Source organism: Martes martes (assembly GCF_963455335.1).
Source record: "Martes martes genome assembly, chromosome: 14".
NCBI classification, from domain to species: Eukaryota; Metazoa; Chordata; class Mammalia; order Carnivora; family Mustelidae; genus Martes; species Martes martes.
In genome coordinates, this window is record NC_137902.1 from 24,414,146 (window position 1) to 24,437,034 (window position 22,889).

The window sequence follows — 22,889 nt, forward strand, 5'->3', positions numbered from 1 at the left end:
CATTCATTCACTCACCCATTTATTCACTCACTCAATGAACATGTATTGAGGGCTTCTCACTGACAGGCACTGTACAAGCACTAGTGATGTAAAGAACAGTAAGACACATTCCCCGCCCTCAAGTACACCTCTAGGGAGTGATTCCACCACACAATGGGTCCTCAAGGAATAAACAGAACTAGGAAACTTAGACATGTGTGGGTGTTGGAGAAGCAAACACTGGAAGGCTAATGGATAGTATCTTCTGAGGATGGTCCTACATGTACAATGTAAACCATTGATATTTGGGATTTGCACAATTTATGGAAAGTACTTCTTCCTTTTTATGCTTCAGCCATCCTAACCAAGGACTCACATCAGACCCCAAGCTCTCTCCCAGACCTAGAGTCTTTACTCATTATCCCTGCAGAAGGCATGGGTTATATATATCAGTGCTAGAATGTCAATCAGTATTACCCAAAAAAATGCAAAGTGCAGGAACAGCACTTTTTCTGAAGTTACATAGCCTGAGACTTATCTGATTCTCAAAAGTTTGAAGAAACTCCGTTCAAAGGTATTGGGCCCTGTGAGTGTTGGAGTTAATTCTCCCTCAACTTCTTTAGTGGCTTCCATAGTTACTGATCTTCCTACGTTTACTACTTCTCTACAAGTCAAACCTTGATGTATGTACATATTTTCAAGAGAATTACCTATTCAGCCAATTTTTTAAATTTATGCCACTAGATTTGTACAAAGTATTTTTACATGCTTTTACTGTTCTATCATTATTAACTGAGATCATCTACTTAGTGTGGAAAGAGAACAGCCCAAAGTAAGAATAAATACAGACTGTGGAAATGGTTTGGATGGTTGGTTGAGGGCCTAGAAGGAACAAAATTAGAAAATCTAAAACAAGGAGGTCTGGAGAAAAGGCATCTGCATAGATCTGAAATGAAAAGAAACCCCTTTCTTTTTCCCATCGTTTCTTCCCTCCATATCTGTAGAATCCTTAAAAATGAATAGCAGGCAGTCTTTCAAGGTACCACCACCAATAACTAAAATGTATAAGTTAGAAATAAGTGTGGGAATCTGGGTGGCTCGGTAATTAGGCATTTGCCTTCAGCTCGGGTCATGATCCCAGGGTCCTGAGATAGAGTCCATGCAGGGCTCCCTGCTCAGTAAGACTGTTTCTCCCTCTGCCTGCTGCTCCCCCTGTTTGTGTGCTCTCTCTCTCTCTGTGTCAAATAAATGAATAAAATCTTAAAAAAAAAAAAAAAAAAGGAGCACCTAGGTGGCTGAGCCATTAAGCAGCTGCCTTCGGCTCAGGTCATGATCCCAGGGTCCTGGAATCGAGCCTCACTTCGGGTTCCCTGCTCAGTGGGAAGCCTGCTTCTCCCTCTCCCACTCCCCCTGCTTGTGTTATGTCTCTCTCAAATAAATAAATAAAATCTTAAAAAAAATAAATGTAAAACCTAAATAAGATATCTATTACCAGATCTGGTATTTGTTTAATTTAAAAAAAAGAAAAGAAAAGAAAAGAAAAAAAGAAAGGCACTATCTCCGACTAAAATTTAGCCTTTCTATGGACATGATCACACTTCTTTGGGCTCAGTGAAATGAATGGATTGAAAATACTTTGAACAGCATCATCAGCATTCAGAATATCAAGCAGTACATCAGAGAAAAGAAAAAAATTGCTTGTTCAATCACTTTGAGAGATGTTATAGCAAGAATCATCCTTTGCATAGACAGAATAATGCTCCAGAGAAAGGATGCAGCCAAGGGCATTTCCTTTGGGGGCATCCAACTAGTAGGGTCTATCTTTGTGCACACAACAGTGCAGGAAATCACAGTGCATTTGCTTCTGGATTCTTGAAGCTGGGAATAATAAGAACTCATCATGATACCAAGAAGATCAAAGGTATTTTAGTTAAATGACAATGAAAAAAAAATACTGAAACTAAGGGAAAAGACAATTTACAAAGCAATTTATTTGTAAGTGTCGGAACTCAATTTGTTTCAATGGAAATCATTCAAACCAATGTCAAATCCTGAAAATTCATAAAATGTGTGGGGTGTTAAGTAGGAGCAAAACCTTTAGTCAACAGGCCCCTGTTGAAAATGGCATATCAGAGAATGTGGGATGCCAGCTGTGGGGCTGGAGCTTAATTAACTGATTATACTTTAGATACGTCAAACCAACTCATGAGAGAAGTCATATCCAAACATGAAAAGCTCTGTTAGAGCCGGAGACTTGGAGACCCCAGCCTTCGAAGCCCACTTCTAACTAACCCAGAAAATGCTTACAGAGCAGTCTGAGGGTACAGTCCCAGTTTATAACCTACTACCTTTTCTTTTTCTGTTAAAACAACCTGCCAATAGAAGTAAGAGTGAGATAAAAAATCAATAATGCATGCTGGAAATCTGCAGCATAGTCAAAACATCACATAAACTAAGGCAGGATAAGAAAGTAGGTCACTGAATTTGGAGCCCTTTAACTTACATTTGATGAAATATCAGTATAATAAACTCCTCCAATAAGTTTTTCTGACTCAATGTCAATGATTTGAATGCTGACAATGCCTCTACCTTCATAATGAAACTGAAAAACTCACTCTCAGGAAAACAAAACAAAACAAAAAAACCTATGTGGCCAGGCACGTGAGGTTTTAAGTCTTCTCTATTTTTCTTGCTTTTTTATCTTATTCTCTACCTTAAATTTAGAGAGGCATATCTATGTTTCTGGGCGGTTTTTAAGATTTTATTTTTTTAAGTAAGCTCTCCATCCAACATGGAGTTCAAATTCATTACCCCAAGATCAAGAGTCACACGCTCTACTGACTGAGTCAGCCAGGCACCTCTGTATTTCTCTTCTTTTGTTGTTGTTTTTTTTTTTAAGATTTTATTTATTTATTTGACAGAGACTGAGATCACAAGTAGGCAGAGAGGCAGGCAGAGAGAGAGGAGGAAGCAGGCTCCCCGCTGAGCAGAGAGCCCGATGTGGGGCTCGATCCCGGGACCCTGAGATCATGACCTGAGCCAAAGGCAGAGGCTTTAACCCACTGAGCCACCCAGGCGCCACTGTATTTCTGTTCTTAATAACTTATTGCATCAGGGGCACCTGGGTGGCTCAGTCAGTTAAGTGTCTGCCTTTGGCTTAGGTCATGATCCCAGGGTCCTAGGATCATGCCCTGTGTCCGGTTCCCACAGGCAGCCTGCTTCTCCCTTTCACTCTGCCTGCAGCTCCCCCTGCTTGTGCACTTGCTCTTTCTCTGTCAAATAAATAAATAAAATTTTTAAAAAATAATAAATAACATATTACATTATCTTATAAAATGAGGGATATAATCATGTCTACCTCAAAGGGCTATTATGAGGATTTAAGTGAGAAGATACATATATTTGTACCAGCATGTAAGTACCTAGCAGATCATACTTTTATCAGTTATTAAATAATAGATTATCATGATAGGGTAATATTCTGTCATGTTATATAATACTAGTACTTAACAAATCAATTCAAGTTTTCTGTGGATCAAATTCTGTTCGGCAGGAAAAGAGTAATCCCTAGACATATGTAATTTCATAATAACACAAAAAGCTTATAATTTGTCTATGAAAGATGCCCTGTATAAAACTTCAAATTAAGACCAAAGAAACAGGAGCTCCATTTCATTATGAAGTACCAGTTCAATCAATACTTCTCTGATCAACTTTCTTTCCTCACCTCCTTATAAGCCCTCGAAAGCACATTATTATTCATTTCTTGGGAGCTTTGTCTAGGAGAGTTTTGCTTGCCGCTGTTATAAGCAAATAAGCAGAGAGCTAAGGAACATGGAGGTAAGGATTCATTATGAAAGAATGCTTTTTGGTGTATAAAATGTCTGGAAAGGCAATGGCCAGAAGTTTAATATTCAGAATGAGAAAGGAGGGGTTCTAAAATGAGCCAAGTGCATAATATGCAACATGTGCCTCAGATTTAATGATTAACCAGGAATAGTTTTACCCAGAATTTATAGAAGTTGAGTAAATATGGTGGACCTCAACTTATAATGCCATTCCTGGTGCTTCTCAGTTTAACTAAAGAGTGAAAGTTTGAGAGCAGCAGAGGAGAAAGCATGGGATAAAAAGCGCTGAATCTCTCTACTAGATTATGTTATGGTTCTGCAAATATTCACTCCCTCTCCTGTCACTACCACCTCCATGGGAAGAGTCTTCCCCTTGCTACTGGGCATGTGACTTGCCACAGCCAATGGGATGTCAGAAGAGAGAGCCATGAAATGTGCTTGTGTGCTTGGGTTTCTCCTTTGTTTCCTTTCTTCCTCCATGAGAGCACCATGCATGCTGGAGGACCAGAAACACGTAGAGCAAAACCAGACCAAACTCACAGCCTCCAGCCAAGTGCAGGCAAGCCTAACCTAGATCACCTGAGTTCCATCCAACCGCAGAGGTGTGAGAAGTAAGTGTCGGAGCACCTGGGTGGCTCAGTTGGTTAAGTGTCTGCCTTTGGCTCAGGTCGTGATTTTGGGGTCCTATGATCAAGCCCATGTCAGGCTCCCCACTCAGCAGGGAGTCTGTTTCTCCCTTTTTCTCTCCCAATCCCTCTCCCCACCATTTGTGCTCTCTCTTGCACTTTCTCTCTCTCAAATAAATAAATAAAATCTGAAGGAAGAAAGGAAGGAAGGAAGGAAGGAAGGGGAGGGAGGGAAGAAGGAAGGAAGGAAGAAAATTCTTATTTCTGCATGCCAGTGAGATTTGGTGGTCGTGTATTATGCCGCATTAGTATGGCAAGTGTTGACTGAGACAGGCACATAAGAAAAGGTTTAGGATTCTGAGCCAACCGATTCTGGCACAGAAAAGGATCTTCTTCCTCGTTTGCAAATGCCAAGTTAAATTAATAAAATGTAATGTAGGGCTTTCGTTCTCTGAGAGTTCACCTTTCTTTCTCTCAACAGAAAGAACCAGAAGGCAAATGTTGACACTGTTTTTGCAGCCCAGAAGGCAGAAGAGACCACGCCACGAGTCCCCCACGGCTAAAATCACTGAGGATAACGCAGATAAGATTGTCTGTTATGGCAACATGTTTCAAATGAATTTAAAATGGGGTAAGACCCATAATGATAAATTCATTAGTGAAGAAGAATTTAATGTAAATACCTAAAAGTAAGTCTTTGAGTGGTTAATTCAGATCTCTTATTACACTTTCCATTCATTCTTTCAAAAAATATTTGGTACCGATTTAAGAATTAAGTAGTAAGAAGAGCTCAAAATTGAATACCAATCCTTCTCCTGTGCACAGAGATAAAACTAGTGCAAACCATAGAAGGAATCTTGCATTCTTTATCAGATTCATATTGTGAACACGTTCCCCGTTTTAAAAAATATTTTTCAAACACGTGGTCTTTATGGTACGTAATATTGTATCAGATAAGTGTAGAACAATTTATTTTAAAGAATATCCTTTTATAAAACTCTTTGCATTTCTTCTATTTCCATATATCGAGTTCTTACAAAAGAAATTGCTGGATTAAAACTTGGAACAACATATACTTACTCCAGAAGTTGATGAAAACATCAGTTTCCTGACATTATCCCCAGCCCCTGATATCAAATAGAGTGCAGGAAAGGGAATGTTCTGTTTGCGGGAATGAGGGGAGTGTGTGTGTGTGTGTGTGTGTGTGTGTGTGTGTAGCAGAAAAGAAAGAAATATGGGAAGGGACATATTTCTTATATGTATTAAGGACATGCAGGGACACCTGGGTGGCTCAGTGGGTTAAGCCTCTGCCTTCGGCTCAGGTCATGATCTCGGGGTCCTGGGATCGAGCCCCACATCAGGCTCTCCGCTTGGCAGGGAGCCTGCTTCCCCCCCTCTCTCTGCCTGCCTCTCTGTCTGCCTACTTGTGATCTCTCTCTCTGTCAAATAAATAAATAAAATCTTAAAAAAAAAAAAAAAAAAAAGGACATGCAGGTCCTTAATAAGTGGTCCAGGGGTGCCTGGGTGGCTGAGACGGTTAAGCGTTGAACTATTGATTTCGGCTCAGGTCATGATCTCAGAGTTGTGAGATTAAGCCCCAAGTGGGGCTCTGCAGAGTGTGCTTGAGATTTAATCTTTCCCTCTCCTTCTGCCCCTCCCCTTGAGCGCTCTCTCTCTCTCTCTCTCTCTCAAATGGGTGGCTCAGTCAGTTAAGTGTCTGCCTTTGGCTCAGATCATGATCCCAGGGTCCTGGGATATAGTCCCACATGGGCTCCCTGCTTAGTGGGGAGCCTGGTTCTCCTTCTCCCTCTGCCTGTTGCTCCCCTGCTTGTGCTTGCTCCCTCCCTCTTTCTGTGTGTCAAATAAACAAAATCTTTAAGAAGAAGAAGAAGAAGCAGCAGCAGCAGCAGCAGCAGAAGTCGTCATCTAGAGATGACCCAGGTTGCTGTAGCAACTGATACATGCTGTCAGGGGTTAAGTAAGAAATAGAAAAATTACAATTGATAAAGAATTTGTTAAGAACTTATACTTAAATGATTAAGTGACACATTATACAATCCTGTGAAGTTAAACATCAGAATTATGAAAAACAGTTACCAGCAAAATTTGGTACGTCTACATTTTTACAAGGAAACTGAAAAATCAATAATCCTATATTAAAATCAGTGACAGCCTCCTTTTTACCACTCATCATCTATCCATTTGTTTAACAAACACTTTACTGGTGCCTACTATTTACTGGCACACTAGAAATGAAGAAATGAATGAGATAAAAACTTTGTTCCCAAGAGCTCACTGTAAAGTTGGAAAAACAAATGTGCAACGAAAATAATTACTCTAAGGATGGTAAGTACCATTGCAAAGATACAAACAAATCCATAAAGAAGAGAGTCAGAGCAGGTTTGAGCTCGGAGATGAGCTTTTGAGCGGGGTATTGAGGATAAAGAGGAATTTTCCAGACAGAAAAGGGAAAGAAGGACTTTCTAGGGAGAACAAAGGGCTTGGACTCTGTCCCCTAAATCACAGTATACCATTGCATTGTCTTGCATGGATTATAGGTATGCACCCAAATACTGACTCACTCTATTAGGTGGGACCAGGGCAGCTAACATCCCTAGGTTAGTCCCCTCCAACCCTGAACATTTTCTCCCTTATTTCCCATAAGCTACAGACAAATTTTCTATATGTGCTAAGGATGCAAAAAAAAAAAAAAAAATGTTAGAAAGCACGGACCCAGGTTGCTGAGAAGTGAGGTTTGTAAGGCCAGGAGTGATACCAGTATCACACTGGAATTTTTAACAATGAACTTTGATAGAGTGATGGCAGCCAGAGGTGGAGAGACACTGATTACCAGGAAGGTGAAGCAGGAAGATCACACGTTCAGATACATGCCCTGTCTCGGCATACAGCGCCTCCCCCTTACTAGGATTATATTCCTTCCCAGGGACGTTGGGCTTGGCCATGTTACTTGCCTTAGCCGAGGGCAAATGAGTGGACAAGCCCTGTGCCTTTCTCTTCCCAGCAGAAGCTCTGAAAGCATCACAAGGTCCACTATTACCCCGTTTTCGCTCTGAAAGAGGCCAGCACATCCCAACAGAATCAGTGTGGAATGAAGAGGACACGAAGCAGGGCACCAGCAGACCCACGAAGGCCATTGATTCAAGCGAAAAATGAATCTTTGTTGCTACAAACCACTAAGATTTGAGGGTTATTTCTTACAGCCAAAGCTGACGAATGTGCAGCCTGACGGGCTAGCCTAGGCTGGAGCATATGATTGGAGAATACGAGTTCCTGGACCGACCACTGGTTTTCTGGGAGTCAGGAAATCAATCAACCGTGCTTGTAAGATGATTAAGTGAGAAAAGAAACACACTGTATTCCAACGGCCCCCAATCAGGGCTGTGAGAATCACGGGTTGTGAGGGGAGTTGGGGGGAGGGGGGATCTTTTACACGGAAGACGCATTCAGCCTGGGCTAGACTGAGCATAGCCTGGTCCAAACTTACATTCTACAAACATCTGCTGAGCATTTATTTAGTCTAAGCAGAAAGAAGCTGATTTCCTAACAGTAAAGCTTGTTTCCCTCTTTCTTGATGTTTATAATTCAAATGTTGGCTGTCCTCCTTGTCATCTTCACTGAAATTCCACTCCAAAACAAAACAAAACAAAGTGAAACACGCAAGAGCGCTGGGAAACACTGTAGATTTCACTGAGGAGATGAAAGAGAGGGCTTACACCGCAGAGCAGATAACATTTTGCCAAGGGGATGGGGGAGGATCTTGTTAAACGAGTCTTTTCTCCCAAACCCTCTTCTTAGCCTCATACTTAAAACTTTCCTTCATTCCCCAACATTGCCTCCTGACACCATGAAACCCTCTGTTCTACACCATCTGGGAATACACTGAAGGCGGTAGAGCCTAACCACTCATGCTGAATGCTGGCCATGTGCTAAGACAATGGGTTAAAGCAGATCTGAAATCCCTGAAGTTGTTTTCAAGGCACTGCCAGGAGCACTCGCCCTTCTCCGCAGTTTACAGGAAGTAGAGATCTGGGACTTAGCTACTCAACGTGTGAATTTCTACCACTGGTGAGGTTTCCAGGTTCCCAACAGTTGGGAAATAAAAATGCCCTTAGAATGTGTGAACATTTACCTGATGCCAGGAGTCACTCACATCTTAATTTGAGGTCATTTAATTAGGTGCATTTCTCCTAACAAGTAGTTGGAATCCTCAGTCTGAGGGGACAAGGGTTGCAGGGATAGACGTGGGGGGTGAGAACAAAGGGTACAGAGATGGGGATGCTGACAGCACCCCACCACCCTGAACCCAAGCGTCCAACACACGGAAATTGCACAGCAGGGCAACAGGGGAGGGGTCTCGAAGGGGAAATGGAGACCCTCAAAGCATTGACCTTGTCTGTTTCACAGTCTGACCCAGATCAGCCCTGGGACAGCTTTTCTTCTGTCAACATTGTTCCTCTTAAATGCTCATGCAAACCACCAGCTCAGATCTGAAGCAATCCTCTTTGCTACAGCGTGTGACCTTCAGAGAGAATGTGCTTATGCTCCACTCACATCATCAAGGAGTGATCCTACCTTTTGGGTAAGGTCACTGGCTTCATTGATGTACCGATCTCGCTCCTTTTCCAGCTGAAAGATGATCTTTCTCTGCTTCTGAGCCTCATCTTTGTAGTTCTGGATTTCTTCCTCCAGGTTCCTCTTGGCTTGCTCATGGAGCTTTACCAGGTCTATCTGCTTCTGGGTCGCACTGACTGCCTTAAGCATATTCTAAAAATAAGGACAACAGAGCAGTCACGTTACTCAAAACGTGTGGGGATTTCTGGATAAATCTATCCCGTTTCATCCCTAAAGTAATTAGACACATAGTTTTTTGGATAAATAAAGATAATCATATTCTCTACAGCTTATTTAGAGCTTAGTCTGTTAATTTTGCACAAGGCAAACACATGCATAGGTACACTAAGTGACCACAACATCCCAAGGAAGTGAGCACTATCTTGCTCCCATTTTAAGGGTGGGAAACTGATACTCAGAAGTTAAGGTGCTTGCTTACAAGTTCAATCAACAGGGCAGTGGCAGAGCCAGGATTTGAGTCCAGGTCCAGCTGACCCCAAAGATAACCTCCATCTCAGCTCTAGTCTTCTTCCTGCGAGCCTAGAACAAGTGAACCTACTCACCTAACAGGGCTTTGATTACAAAGTAAAATAAAACCAACTCGTTAAAAATGCAACTATCTAGAATTAACATATGATCCAAAATCTCACTCCAGGGTACCTAACCCAGAAGCACTGGAAACAGGTGATCAAAAAAGAATCGGTATATGAATGCTCACAACAGCACCAGTCACGATAGCCAAAACGGGCAAACAACCCAAATGTCCATCAGCTGAAGAACGGGTCATCAAAATGTGGTATATCCACACAGGCGAACATTCATCAGCCACAAAAAGGAATGAAGTCCTGATACAGGGCACAGCATGGCTGAAGCCTGGAAACATTATTCTGAGTGGAAGAGGCCATACATAAAAGGTTCATGTATAACGGGATTCCAGTTCTATAAATATCCAAAATAGTCAGATCCACAGAGGAAGGCGGCAGATTCGTGGTCCTTGGGGGTGGGGGAAGGGGGCATGGGGGGAATAACCGCTTTGCAGGTACACAGGTTCCTTCTGGAATGAAGAGAGTGTTCTGCAGCCAAGTGCGGTGATGGTGACATGACACCATCAATGTACTCAGGGTCACTCAGGGTAAATTCTGTCTTATGTTTATTTTACCATAATAACACACCAACTAGCCCAGTTTCTTAAAGAATGCAGATGCCCGTGCCCCAAATCTAGAGATTCCGACTCAGTGGATCTGGGAGTGGACCCAGGTGCCAACATTTTTTTTTAGTGCTGCAACGAGTGATTTCTGCAGCTGCAATGGAAATTCCAAGTTTGGCTGCCCAAGAAGCCAGGCTGTGCCCTGAAAACAAGGAGTCGATAGAGTAGTGCTGCCTTGGCAGCCAAGCTCATGCAGGAGGGTTCAGTTCTCTGGCCGCAGGTGAATGGACCTGCGACTTTTGAAATAGGGTCTTTAGTTTTCTGCAACTCAATAGAGGACGTGCACTCGGGAGCTGGTGGTTAAAGTCATCTTTTTTTGCCAAACAGACCAGGAAACAGGGAGGCATTCTTCCCCAAAAGAGAAGAATGAAAGCAAAAACTCAGCAGGAAATCCAGTGGTAGTGAGAGAGGGCTTTCTGTGTATCCCTAGAATGTCAAGTCAGCTTCCTATCAGTTCCCGAGGCCCAGATGTATCCTTGCGTACCACGAGGCTCCTTGTTGTCCCTTCCCAAATCTCTAAGCAACACAGACCCGCAGCCAGGTCTGAAAACCACTGGAATATAAACACACTATACCTCAGATGGGTGATGAGGCAGAAAATAGAAAAGGTCAGCTTGATTTTCAAGTATTGAATTCAACATCCACTCTATAAAAGACAGAGCCATTTTAACATGACACTGAAAGAATGAAAATATATTCACGTTGCTGCCTGTCAAAGCCATGTCACTATTCATTTAATGAAGGGGGTATGGGGTATTTCAAGTCAGTGAGGCAAGACTATATTATTAGTGATGGTGGGTTGCATACCTGCAGAGGGTCAGATCCTGGCTGGGCAAAGCACTAAGAAAGGAGGCACACCAGCCAGAAAAGAAAAAACTATACCCTGTCTTGGAAGAGGAACTGATGTTAGTCAAATCAAACAAATAAAAGTGAAATTAAAGTTGTGCTACATGTCCTATTACGGCAGAAAATCTATTGGTTGGCCACCAATATTCATAAAACATAAACAGGTTAAATGCATATCTTAAAAATAAATTTAAAATTCTAAATCCAACAACATTGTTTGCATGTGCAAATTTATTAAATAAAGGAAGAGTTTTCAGGATTATGCAAAAAAAAACAATAATTTTCTAAGGAGCGCTCAGCATGTAAAGATAGGTAATCTCCTATTATTTCCCAGGATCCCTAAATAGTCTTCTTCAAGCTTCCAGAGTGGTCTGTTTAGTCAATATTTGTTCAATTCTGCGAAACCTAAAGAAATAATGAAAGTTGGAGTAAAAAAATATAGGCTATTTCTACTTGATGAGATGACTGTCTTGGCCAAAAGCCACAGACTGTTCTGGAAGGAGCCTTCTCACTCTCCATCTGGCCCTTTGATTTTTTCCTCCCTGGAGGAAATCCCTGAGCAGGAAAGTTTACACTAAATTCTTGGAACTAGTTAAACTCTAAGAGTGACAGTCAATGGAAGGAATCCTCTGGACTGGTTTAGAGAAGAAAGGGGTGGGGGTCAGGGTCCTCCCATAAATGGAGGCCTTCCAGGCCTCAAGCTCCTGCAACCCCTCCCTCAGCTTTGGACCAGACTGAGCTCAGGAACTAGGAGATGTAAGGGCTGGAAACAAAAATAAAAACCTACAACAGTCCCCAAAAGATGGAGGGAAGGTTTATGGCATCAAGCGGCCTTTCTTACACCAAATTCCTCGAAGGTAATATTGTATCAGCACTCACTTGTATCTTCTGGATTAGCCAAAGTTGCAGATTATAGATATTAAATTCAACAATTTTGATCAACTGCTTAGGATGCCAAATAATACACCAGCAATAAAATCAAAATCCACGAAACACTCTTAAATCCCCTGCCCATTTATATGATAATTCCCCCCACATCCCTTTGTGCTCACAGATAATAACGCAGTTTCAGTTCTCAGCCCACAAATGGTGGACTGTGCCTGGCAGCTTGGAAGAAAACGGAGCACGATTATTTATTTCTAATCTACTTTTGTTCGCTTCAGAGTTTTCTTTCCCCTGCACAACCGGTTAGAGGCAGATATCATAGCATTAAAGAAGGACATTTATTTAGCAGTGCTATGGGAACACACTTACCTTATTTAATATGTCCCTTTCCCTCAGAAGCTCATCCATCGCTTTCTTATCAAGTTCTGCTTGTTTCTTTGAAGCCTCCACCTCTAAAAGACCAAGGAGAGGAAGAAGAAATATGGAGCCGACCCAAGAAAGAATCTGCCAAGGCCAAAGCCAATGCAATAGAGAAACTGCTTTACAGGTTTATCTGCAGCTGTAAAATTCCTGCTTATTGAGTGTACCATGATCTTCATTATAACTCAGGTCTCCTGTTCCACTGAACACATGGAAACTGAGTCTCAGCGGGGTTAAGACACATGCTACCCATCTGCAACCAAGAAGGGCTGAGGCTGGGAGCGTGGTTTCTCTGACTCCAAAAGTCCTTGCTCTTTTTAAATCTTTTTAATTTTACAAGTAATTATGAATACTGAGACATCCAAATAAGCAAAATGGAAAAAAATTCAAGTCAACTAGAATGTGCTTAGGATTTTGATATGTTTTTCCAGACTTTTTCCTATGCAAATATGTGTGTGCATAAAAATACAGATATACACACATTCCTATATATATACAAAAAGTGAATTATATGACACATACTGTTTTGTAGCTTGCTTTTATAATTAACTAACATAAAATAAATGCCTCTCTATATTATAAATGTGCATCTACAACAGAATTTTAATGACCCCATGATATTTCACTATACAAAAATGCATAATTTATTTAGCCAATCCCCCACCTTAACATTTAAATTGCTTCCATTTTACTTATTTATTTGCAATTATAAGCCATAATTCTGTGAAAGTTCTTGTTCATTTGTTACTCTAGAAGAGGAAGTCCTGGATCAAAGGTGATTAAAAAAAAAAAAAAAAAAAAGGCATTTCTCTCCTACTGCCAAATTTCTTTCCGGAAAACTAACATCAGTTTAAATCCACACCCAAATCACCACTGGGTATTATCATGCTCTTCGATCTCTTTGACAATCCAATAGATTATTAAAACCCTATGTCTGGGGCACCTGGGTGGCTCAGTGGGTTGAGCCGCTGCCTTCGGCTCGGATCTTGATCTCAGGGTCCTGGTATCGAGTCCCGAGTCGGGCTCTCTGCTCAGCGGGGAGCCTGCTTCTCTCTCTCTCTGCCTGCCTCCCTGTCTACTGTGATCTCTCTCTGTCAAATAAATAAATAAAATCCTTTAAAAAAAAAAGATTTAAAACCCTATGTCTGTATTTAATTTACATTTCTTTGATGAGTAGTAATGTTACTATTTTTTCATGTTTAATGACCATTTATTTGAATTTCTGTTTTTAAAATTGCCCACACTTTCCCTATGCCCATTTTTCTCACAAATTGTTTATCCTCTTTGTGGATTTGTAAGAACTCTTTATATATAACAAAAATACTAACTCTTTGGCAATGTTTTCGTCAATTTGTCTTTATATAGAGAAACTTTGATATATTAAAAAAAAAAAAACCTCAGCTTTTATTTCATTAAATCTTCTCGATCTTGGCTTTCTGGTTTCCACATCATAGGTATTAACTTTTTTTTCCCAAAAAGTAACCTTTTGTCATACTACCATCTTAAGAATCCATATTGCACGCTGGTGTGAAACACCTTTATCTTGATGATAACCTTGGGTCTTTTTGTGGCTGTTCCAATCTCTTCCATTGATCTGTTTATCAGGCATTTTCACCACAGTCTTTGATTACTGAAGCTTTATAATATTAAATGCCTAGGGAGGCAAATGCTCCCTTATCACTCCTCTTTTCCAGAATTTTATGGCTACTGTCACCTGTTTATTCTTCTGGAGGAACTCTGGAATTAGTTTTCAAGTCCCAACAATATAACTTACTGAAATTTTTATTGGAAATATTAAATGTATAGATTAATTTAGGTAGATTTATATCTTTATCATATTGTGCTTTCTCATCCAGGAACACTGTGTATCTCTCCATTTTTCAAGTCATCCTTTATACCCCTCAACAGAATTCTGTAGCATGTTTTATATACATGTCTTGCAGGTATCCCAGTAACTTTATTTATAGATATTTTATTACTTTAGTTGCTATTGTGAAAAGGGGTTTTTCCATCATATATTCTAACTCGTTCTTTGTACAAAAGGAAGTACAAAAGATATGTATATATTTATTTGATCACCTGCCACCCCAGTGAACTCTCATTAGTTCCGGCAGTTTATCAGTTAGTTTCTTGGGTTTTGTGACAGAAAATCATAACACATGGAGGACTCGTGCTCCTAACTATTTTGTCCAAGGAAGGTTTACCCTAAATTCTTGGAACTAGTTAAACTCTTAAGAGTGACAGTCAATGGAAGGAATCCTCTGGACTGGTTTGGAGAAGAAAGGGGTGGGGGTCAGGGTCCTCCCATAAATGGAGGCTTTCCAGGCGTCAAGCTCCCACAACCCCTCCCTCAGCTTTGGACCAGACTGAGCGCAGGAACTAGGAGATGTAAGGGCTGAAATGCCACTCTTTGATCAGGCACATTAAAAGAAAGAGTTCCCTAAGAAGAAATAATAATGTTAACAAGATCTATAAAATAACCAGAGGAGAGAGCATGATGATTTCTGTGAACATGATTTAAAGATGAAGGATTGGGTCCAACACTGAATGAATAATTTTTTTTTCAAAACTTAGAACTATTGCAAGCAAAAATATAGAAATGTAAATGTGGGAATGTTTTGTAAGTCACTAAACCAGTTTCAAAATATGATCTAGTAATTCCATTTCTCTTCCTGTCACTGAAGACATTAGATTGTAAACTTCATGCAAGACTGCCAGCATTCTGAGGGCAGAGACCTCCACGCACCCAATGCCAACCTTACTGCCTGCACATAGTAGGCACCCAATCTATTGAGGGAATGAATGGACGAGTTGTCAAGATAAGCCACAACTGTACCTCCATAAAAGATTATTTCCTGATGTCTTAGAAGGAAAAATATCTGTACTTTTCAAAGTCTTACATAACAAATATAATTGACTATTGAACAACATGGGAGTTAGGGATGCCCATCCCCCATGAAGCTGAAATCCACATAAAACTCTGACTCCCCCAAAACTTAACTACCAATAGCCTACTGCTGACCAGAAGCCTTACTGATAACAGAAACAATCAATTAACACATCTTCTGTATGTTATATGTATTTCATACTATATTCTTACAGTAAAGTAAGCTAGAGAAAAGAAAATGGCATTAAGAAAATAAAGAAAATACATTTATATTGTACTGTATTTATAAAAAAAATCCACATATAAGTGGACCCACACACTTCAAACACATATTGTTTAGGATCAAGTGGATTTCTGAAAACCTTACCTAGAGATCTAGGTTTTACCTAACTTTTAGTGAAACAGTGTATGTGTTTATGTTCTGATCTATGTTGCCTCACCTGGTGACCTACAACTCACGGAAGCCCACATAAGTTCAATGACATGTTCCTGCCTCACATACTCTGGTGTAGTTAAATTCAAAACCAGATCCCCTGTCTTCAAGTCTGGAGCAGTTTCTCCCACACCAAATTCGACTAGTAAATCCTATTTTCAATTCTATTCTTTTTCAGAATGAGATGGCATTTTATCTCACTACTTATATAAATAGTAATATACCTGGAGAATAACTGATGCCAGTTAGTGAGCACTTACAATGTGTTAAGTACTATCCCCAAGTGCTTTATGGGTATTAGTCCATATCTCATTCCCCAAGAGTAGATACGATGAAGGCGGGATCTGAACCCAGGTAGACGTGACCCTATAGTTTGTATCCTTAATGATTTTTCTGAGCTATAATGGCCTTCCATGGCACTTAAATTTTTCATGCATGGGGAAATGTGATAGCGGGTAAAACAAGTGTTCACCACATGGTAAAGTACTAACAGAGAAAAGAAGTTTGGAGCCTTTTAGATTCTTGGTACAATATTGTCCCAAATATTGCTAGTGGGGTACATTCGTTTTAATCTATCCCCTATCTTCCATGAGAAAAGGGGCTAAAGCAGGAGGTCATGCAGAACCAAGAATTAAGAGTACAGATATTATTTATTCCAGTGACAAGTACAGAGCAATACTTTTGGCTGGATTTACATTGTGCCTATATAGTCTGTTGAAGAATTTTTTTTTAATATTTTATTTATTTATTTGACAGACAGAGATCACAAGTAGGCAGAGCGGGCGAAGCAGGCTCCCTGCGGAGCACAGAACCCGATGCGGGGCTCGACCCCAGGACCCCGAGATCACGACCCGAGCCGAAGGCAGAGGCTCAACCCACTGAGCCACCCAGGCGCCCCTGTTGAAGAATTTTTTAAGGTAAAAAAAGTTAAAGATATTCAAAATGATGTCCCCAGCATATTGGCTGCTCGCCAGCTGGAAAGCCATTTTACTGATTATATTTGGCATGGTTTGTGTTTGTATGCATAGAGCCCTGGGTTACCAAATGCCATCAGCCATCAATGAAATGTTTACAAAGGAATAAAACAAAGCGCAAAATGGCTCTTGGTTTACCTCTCTCTAATCCCAAGATCTGATTCTTTAGAGTTTCCCTGTTCTGTTCCACTTCTAACTTTTGATCTTCAATCTGGTGCAGTTTCTTATGGATTTGTTCTCTGATTTTGTTGAGCTTCCCAATGTCAAGCCGCATCTGATGGACTTCTTCCTCTTTGGCCTATAATTAATGAGACAGCATTAAGCGGGGACACTCAGTAAATAAAGGACCAGTGACTTCATGATGGTAAATTCAGAACCAATAAAAGGAAACTGTTCCTGTGTCAGTGCAAGGTTGCTCCATGGGTTAAACAAAAACACACACTGTTTGGTCTTGAGAGAAATTGAAAAACTATTCTCTGAATAAAATATGTGGCTATGTAAGTGAAAAAATAATGAAAAGACTGATCAGACCTGATGTCTCAAGGTACCACTGAGTTGTTGAATCCAACAGGATAAGAATGCTGAGTCGTATGTATCATAAAGATGTGAATTTTGTGTACAAATGCTGTATTTGATGGACAATTTTTATGGACTCACAGTGATGTCTCTCAGAAGATTATTAACACGTTATAACATATTCAAACACTCTTGTGAACCCACGTGGCCAGTGTAGGACAATAACATACACTAGTGGAAGGGCCCTCCCTCCTCAACAGATGTGGGTCTGTGGGTGTACATAGAGATACATGGACAGGGCAACACAAACAGGCAAGTCCACATAATGGCAAAAAGTACCAAAATAATAATTCTAGCAAAAGAAAGCACTAAATTTTTGTCAATGGACTTTGAGTTTTGTGACTTCTTTAAATTTAAGTTCATTTTTTAAAATTTGCCATTCTTAGAAACAGAAAAGCAACCGGTAATTCTTCCTCAAATAAACATTAGCAATTATCCCCAGCTCTTGACAAGGAAGAAACTGCACTGAGCTGGGCATGTTATTATCGGATTCTTGCTGGAAATAGAATTCTGTATGTTCAGAATCTGATAACAACAATACTCCATCTTTCAAGGTGCCCTAATCTTGTTATCAAGAAGAGAATTAACGGCATAAGTATTTTTACTTTAATTTCACCTTAGGGGCTAATATATTATTTTGCCTTAAGTAGCCATTTCATTTCTGCTTCAATTTATAGCTTTCTCATAAAGAATGGTTTCAAGTCAAACCATTCTGGACTGCTTTAAATGCTCCTCTGTCTCAGATTTACATGGTCTAAATTAGCTGAACTAAGGCCCTTTCCAATTAGAATGTTAGAATGTTCTAACTCAGTAGTTATTAATCCAGACCCTGTGGTTAGAAGTCAGAAAAATCATGGAAACCTGAGACAGCATTCAAAACAAGATGTAAGATGTGTGCATAAGTATGTGTGTGTGTATGTGTGCGTGTGCATGCTGTCATCAGACTGTCAAAAGGGCCTGTGATGCAAAAATTGTTATGATTCGCTGATCAAATCCATGTATCATTCTTGATTGGTCATTCATTTTGTGCCTAGTATCCTAAACATAACCGGAGGCTTTATGGATTTTTTTTTTTCAGAATCCATGAAAAACATAAACCTGCTGTATTACACATATAGGTATATAATATGTACCCAAGAAAAAACTGTTATCTAACATAATTTGCAAGCAGTCTTCATTGAGTCCTGGGAGAAGAATGGAGACTGTCTTGAAATTTGCAGGACAAAAGTAAGAATCATGGTTCCACAATCCTGGAAGGAGATACACAGTAGTGCCAATCCATTCCCAACAGCTCCCATTCCACCTTCTCCGGACAAATCGTAAAATATAATCTGACCTCTTTGCTACTCACCCACGTAAATGGTTTCTAGCTGAGGGCAACTAGTTACTTCCAAGGCTAAGTTACAGAGATGAGCATCTGAGCTCGTTTTCGAAAACATTTGCATAATCATATGATCAATATTCAGGTTTGTGGTCTTAGAAGAATGGAAGTCATCAAAGTATCTCCTTCCAGGTGGAAAGCCACCACTGAAAGCTTGTGCCTGCCTCTGACATATTGAGGCTAGTACAGGTTACCTAACCAAGGGCTCCAGCCACGAAGGCAAACCTATATTAATAGGGAATGAAGGAGCACGTGCTGGGAAGAGATAGGTCACTTGCTGTTTACTTTGAGCTCCAAAGACTTCTGCTGGTTTTCCTGGGATAGCTGCTCGCAAACCAAACTGTGTTGTTCATTCTCTTGCTGAAGTTTAGAATTTCTCATCTGAAACTGCTCCAGTTCCTTTGCGGCTCTTTCGTTCAATATCTGAAAGGTGCAGAACGAGCTGGTTAATGCTTTTTAATCTGATTACAATATCTGCATATGCCCACAGGAGGCCTCCACCAACATCCTGGGACGGTCACAGCAAGCACACTTTCTTTGTCTTTGTAGAAATTGTTCTTTATCCCTGGTGAAAGCACTAATGCACTCAAATATGACAAACGTTCAATGGCTGAGGAAAACGAAGCCTTCTAATGAATAACACAGAGAGCATAATTTTTTTTCCAGAGAGCCTTGGGAAGACTTGTTCACAGGTGGCGGATAAATATTTTAATGCCTGTTTGCCATTTGGCAAGCTTCACATACGCAACAATTGCTATAATCATTGCAAATGAGCTAGAGATTCAAACGGGTTTTATCAGCTGTGGGGCTGGGATGCTACATCTTCAGAAGCAAATCCTGCATTAACATGCCTACCACATTTCCATGAGCAGAAATTCATGGACACCAACACAGAGACAATTCCCCTTAAATCCAACTGAAGTCAAAACCATGGAAGAGCAGAGCTGTGATTTCTGTCTGCCTGACTTCAGGGTCAGTCAGGTTTCCTCTTCCTTACCTTGACTATCCTGAGCAGACACGGTTTTATTTAAAAAAAGGAATGTATTGCGGGTGGGGGGGATCATTTCTATCGGCGGACTAGTGAGAGGACAGAGGGATAGCAAATGCGCTGAAGGGAAAAGAGAGAAGATAGTTTAGACAATTATTCCAAAATATAACCTGATGTAAGCAAAAGTTAAACATGGGAAGAATCCATCCAGTTTCCCGTCAATAGGGACTAAATAAAATATAGTCAGCTATGCCAAAAAGAAATTGTCTTTTACGCGAGCCCTGGATATTGCTAAACGAAAACACTGTAGTTTGATCATGATATTCAAAAACCTCTCATATTCCATGCTTCATGATGTCTCATGTTTTTCTGGTGGATACTTGCACGTTATATAGTACCTATTTGATGTCTGGCTTTATACAAAATTAATGAGGCAATTGGAAAAGAAATGTGTTCTAATATCTATTTTTTAAGTGGCAAAATGCTGTATGGCTTGGCAATTCTTTGGAACCTTCCTAAGAGAAAGTATTTTCAAGGAATGACTTTTCTCAATTACATGAATTGTTTCTTTATGAGAGAAGAAGGGGGCCAGCTTGGTTCAGTCGGTTGGGCATCTCTTAATTTCGGTTCAGGTCCCGATCTCAGAGCTGTGGGATCAAGCCCCACCTCAGGCTTGGCCGCCCAGGGCTCTGGGCTCAGCAGGGAGCCTGCTTCTCTCCCTCTCCCTACTCCCCTCCCCCAACTTGCACACACATGTTCTCTGTCTTCCCCTGTCCCACTCCATCTCTAAAATAAATACATAAATCTTAAAAAAAAAAAAAAAATGAAAAAAGACAGACCAGAATTAAAACTATTTGAGTTACCTTAAACTGCTATTATAGGGGAAATGTTAGAAATAGTACCATATTTAAAATTGCATAAAGATTGAATATGGCTTCCTAAACTTGAGATTTAAAAATAAGCCTATTAAAAATAAATCATGTAATGGTCACACAATTAATACCATGAGTGTGACTGGCCTATTGAGCTCCATCCAATAGAACTTTCTGCATGATAATGAATGTTCTCTAGCTGTGCTGTCTGATACGCTATCTACCAGCCCTTGAGGCTAGTGAGGACCTGAAATGGTACTAAAGCAACTGAGGACTTAAGGTTTTCATTGTATTTAATTTTAAATAACTTAAATTTAAATTACCACATGTAGCTAGTGGCTACCGGAAGGACAGTGTCCCTCTATCACTAGGTGGCAACATACATGAATCCCGTAAACAAAATATTGAGCCAAAGACATTAAACACAAAAGAATACACCCTTTATGACTGCATTTTTGTAAAGTACAAAAACAGACAAAACTAAACAGCTAAGAATTCAGAACAGAGGTGAAATCTGGGAAAGAGAATGACTGGGAGGGGACACAAAGGGACATCAGGGTAGTGTTTATTGGGCTGGGAGCAGGTGACCAAGATGTGTTTAAGCGGAGAAAATTCATCCAGCTGTATTTTGTATTTATTTTATTTTGATTTATGTATTTATTTTAGAGACGGAGTGGGACAGGGAGAGAGAGAGAACATGTGTGTGCATGTAATTGTGACTTACATGCTTTCCTATGTGTATATTATACACATCAATAGAAAGTTCAAAAGAGATTAACATGTTGGAGCTGAAAAATAAAAAAGAAAAGAAAAGGGGGTCATGTCTACTTATCCGAATTGTTCAAAGAGCAAGGCAAAGCTAAGCATTGTGTTACCCACATCTCTCGTGAAGAGAGTTTGCTGCTTTCCAAAGAAAATTCAAAGAGCTCCAAAGGCACCCTCTTTGTTTTTGCGGGGACTGCGGTGCAGCCCACACCCAGCACACCTTCTGCTCCTTCAGCTGCTGCTCCAGCTTCTGAAGCTCCTCCTTGCTCTTCTGCACGTACTGCTGGAGGGCCTTAATTTCTGTCTGCCTGGTGTCCATGTCCATCTGGACCTGCCTGAGCTCCTTCTCTAGTTTTTCTTTCTTCCGAGACTCCCGTGAAGCTTCGTTCTGACGTTGCTGGATTTCTTGCTGGAACTAGGGGTGCAGAAAGAGTAGGGAGGAAAGAGATGAAGCCCATGCCAGGACACGTCTCAACCAGCCAGGACTTTTCCCTTTCTCAAATCTTATATTTTCAGGACAGTCACCTTGTAGTAGCCTTTCCCCTGTAGGACGGTCATCTTTGAACCCCAATGTTTAAACTTTGTAAGAATATTCTGTATTGTTTTTCAGAGCCTTAACACCAAACATCCACCCAGATTGTGGGAATGAATCCACAAAGAATGGTATAAAATCCAATTCAATATGGAAGCCCAGATTTCTAGAGAAGTTAAGCATGGAAAGAATTCATTGAATTCTCTACCAATAGGATCTAAATAAAATGTCACCAGCTACCCCAAATATGAAATTATGTCTCACATGAGTCCTGGATATTACTAAACAAAGCATTATAGTTTTATCATGATGGCCAAAATCTCTGAAAAATCTTTCTGTCATCTCATGCTCAAAGGAGTCTCATGTTTTTGTCCTGGAGGTTGCACATGTGAATCATCTATTTGACTTCTGGACTTACATAAAAGGGTTCAGAAAGGGTCCTTACAAAGGAGAAGAGCTAAGGAAACTACTTCCACCATTCCCAAATGCAGGGCATCCTGGCCTTTACCAGGGACACCTTCTTAGACCCCAACTGTAAGCAGTGCCCTGTCTTAGTGACTTCTCAGACACAGAATGTTGAGAAAAAATGTACACATCAAACTGCTCTTGCAAAAACAAACCAGAGAAACAAGCAGAACTGTGGATGCTTCGTTTGGACACCAGGGGGTAAATCTAACAGAGGAGCAAGATGGGAAACACTTCTGGAAGGTAATGGTCTTTCCTCTTGCCCTCCACGGTAGAGCAGACCTGACTGATGGTCTGCTCTGCCTCTTCTCTGCTTCGCTCTGTTTCCTGTTGCAGTTCAGTGGTCTGAGCTAAGGACTCTCGTAACTTCACCACTTCTGACAAGAGCTGGTCTCGCTCCTTGGTCACTTCTTCTTTGAACTTCAGTAAATCTCGGATACTAAAAAAAGAAGAACACAGGAGTCAGACTAAAAGGCCATCCTGCCCGGGAGTCCTCCTTATCACCTTCTGAGCCTGTATTCACAGGCAAGACTCCAGGTCAAGGACAAACACTATTTGGGTGTGAAAGAGAAA

General features: G+C 40.6%; 1 protein-coding gene across 1 annotated transcript in view; it reads right to left on the reverse strand.

The window, feature by feature from the left end:
- Positions 1-22,889, reverse strand: part of CFAP58 (cilia and flagella associated protein 58) — a gene marked incomplete at its 3' end in the record, with an annotated part of 110,578 nt that overhangs the window by 59,701 nt on the left and 27,988 nt on the right. Inside the window, exons 7-12 of the mRNA XM_080823202.1 lie at positions 22,599-22,755; positions 21,540-21,734; positions 18,980-19,117; positions 16,876-17,035; positions 12,393-12,475; positions 9,047-9,238 (exon numbers count right to left, since the gene is read on the reverse strand). Coding sequence (XP_080679328.1) covers positions 9,047-9,238; positions 12,393-12,475; positions 16,876-17,035; positions 18,980-19,117; positions 21,540-21,734; positions 22,599-22,755 — 925 coding nt within the window. The remainder of the gene's footprint in view (positions 1-9,046; positions 9,239-12,392; positions 12,476-16,875; positions 17,036-18,979; positions 19,118-21,539; positions 21,735-22,598; positions 22,756-22,889) is intronic.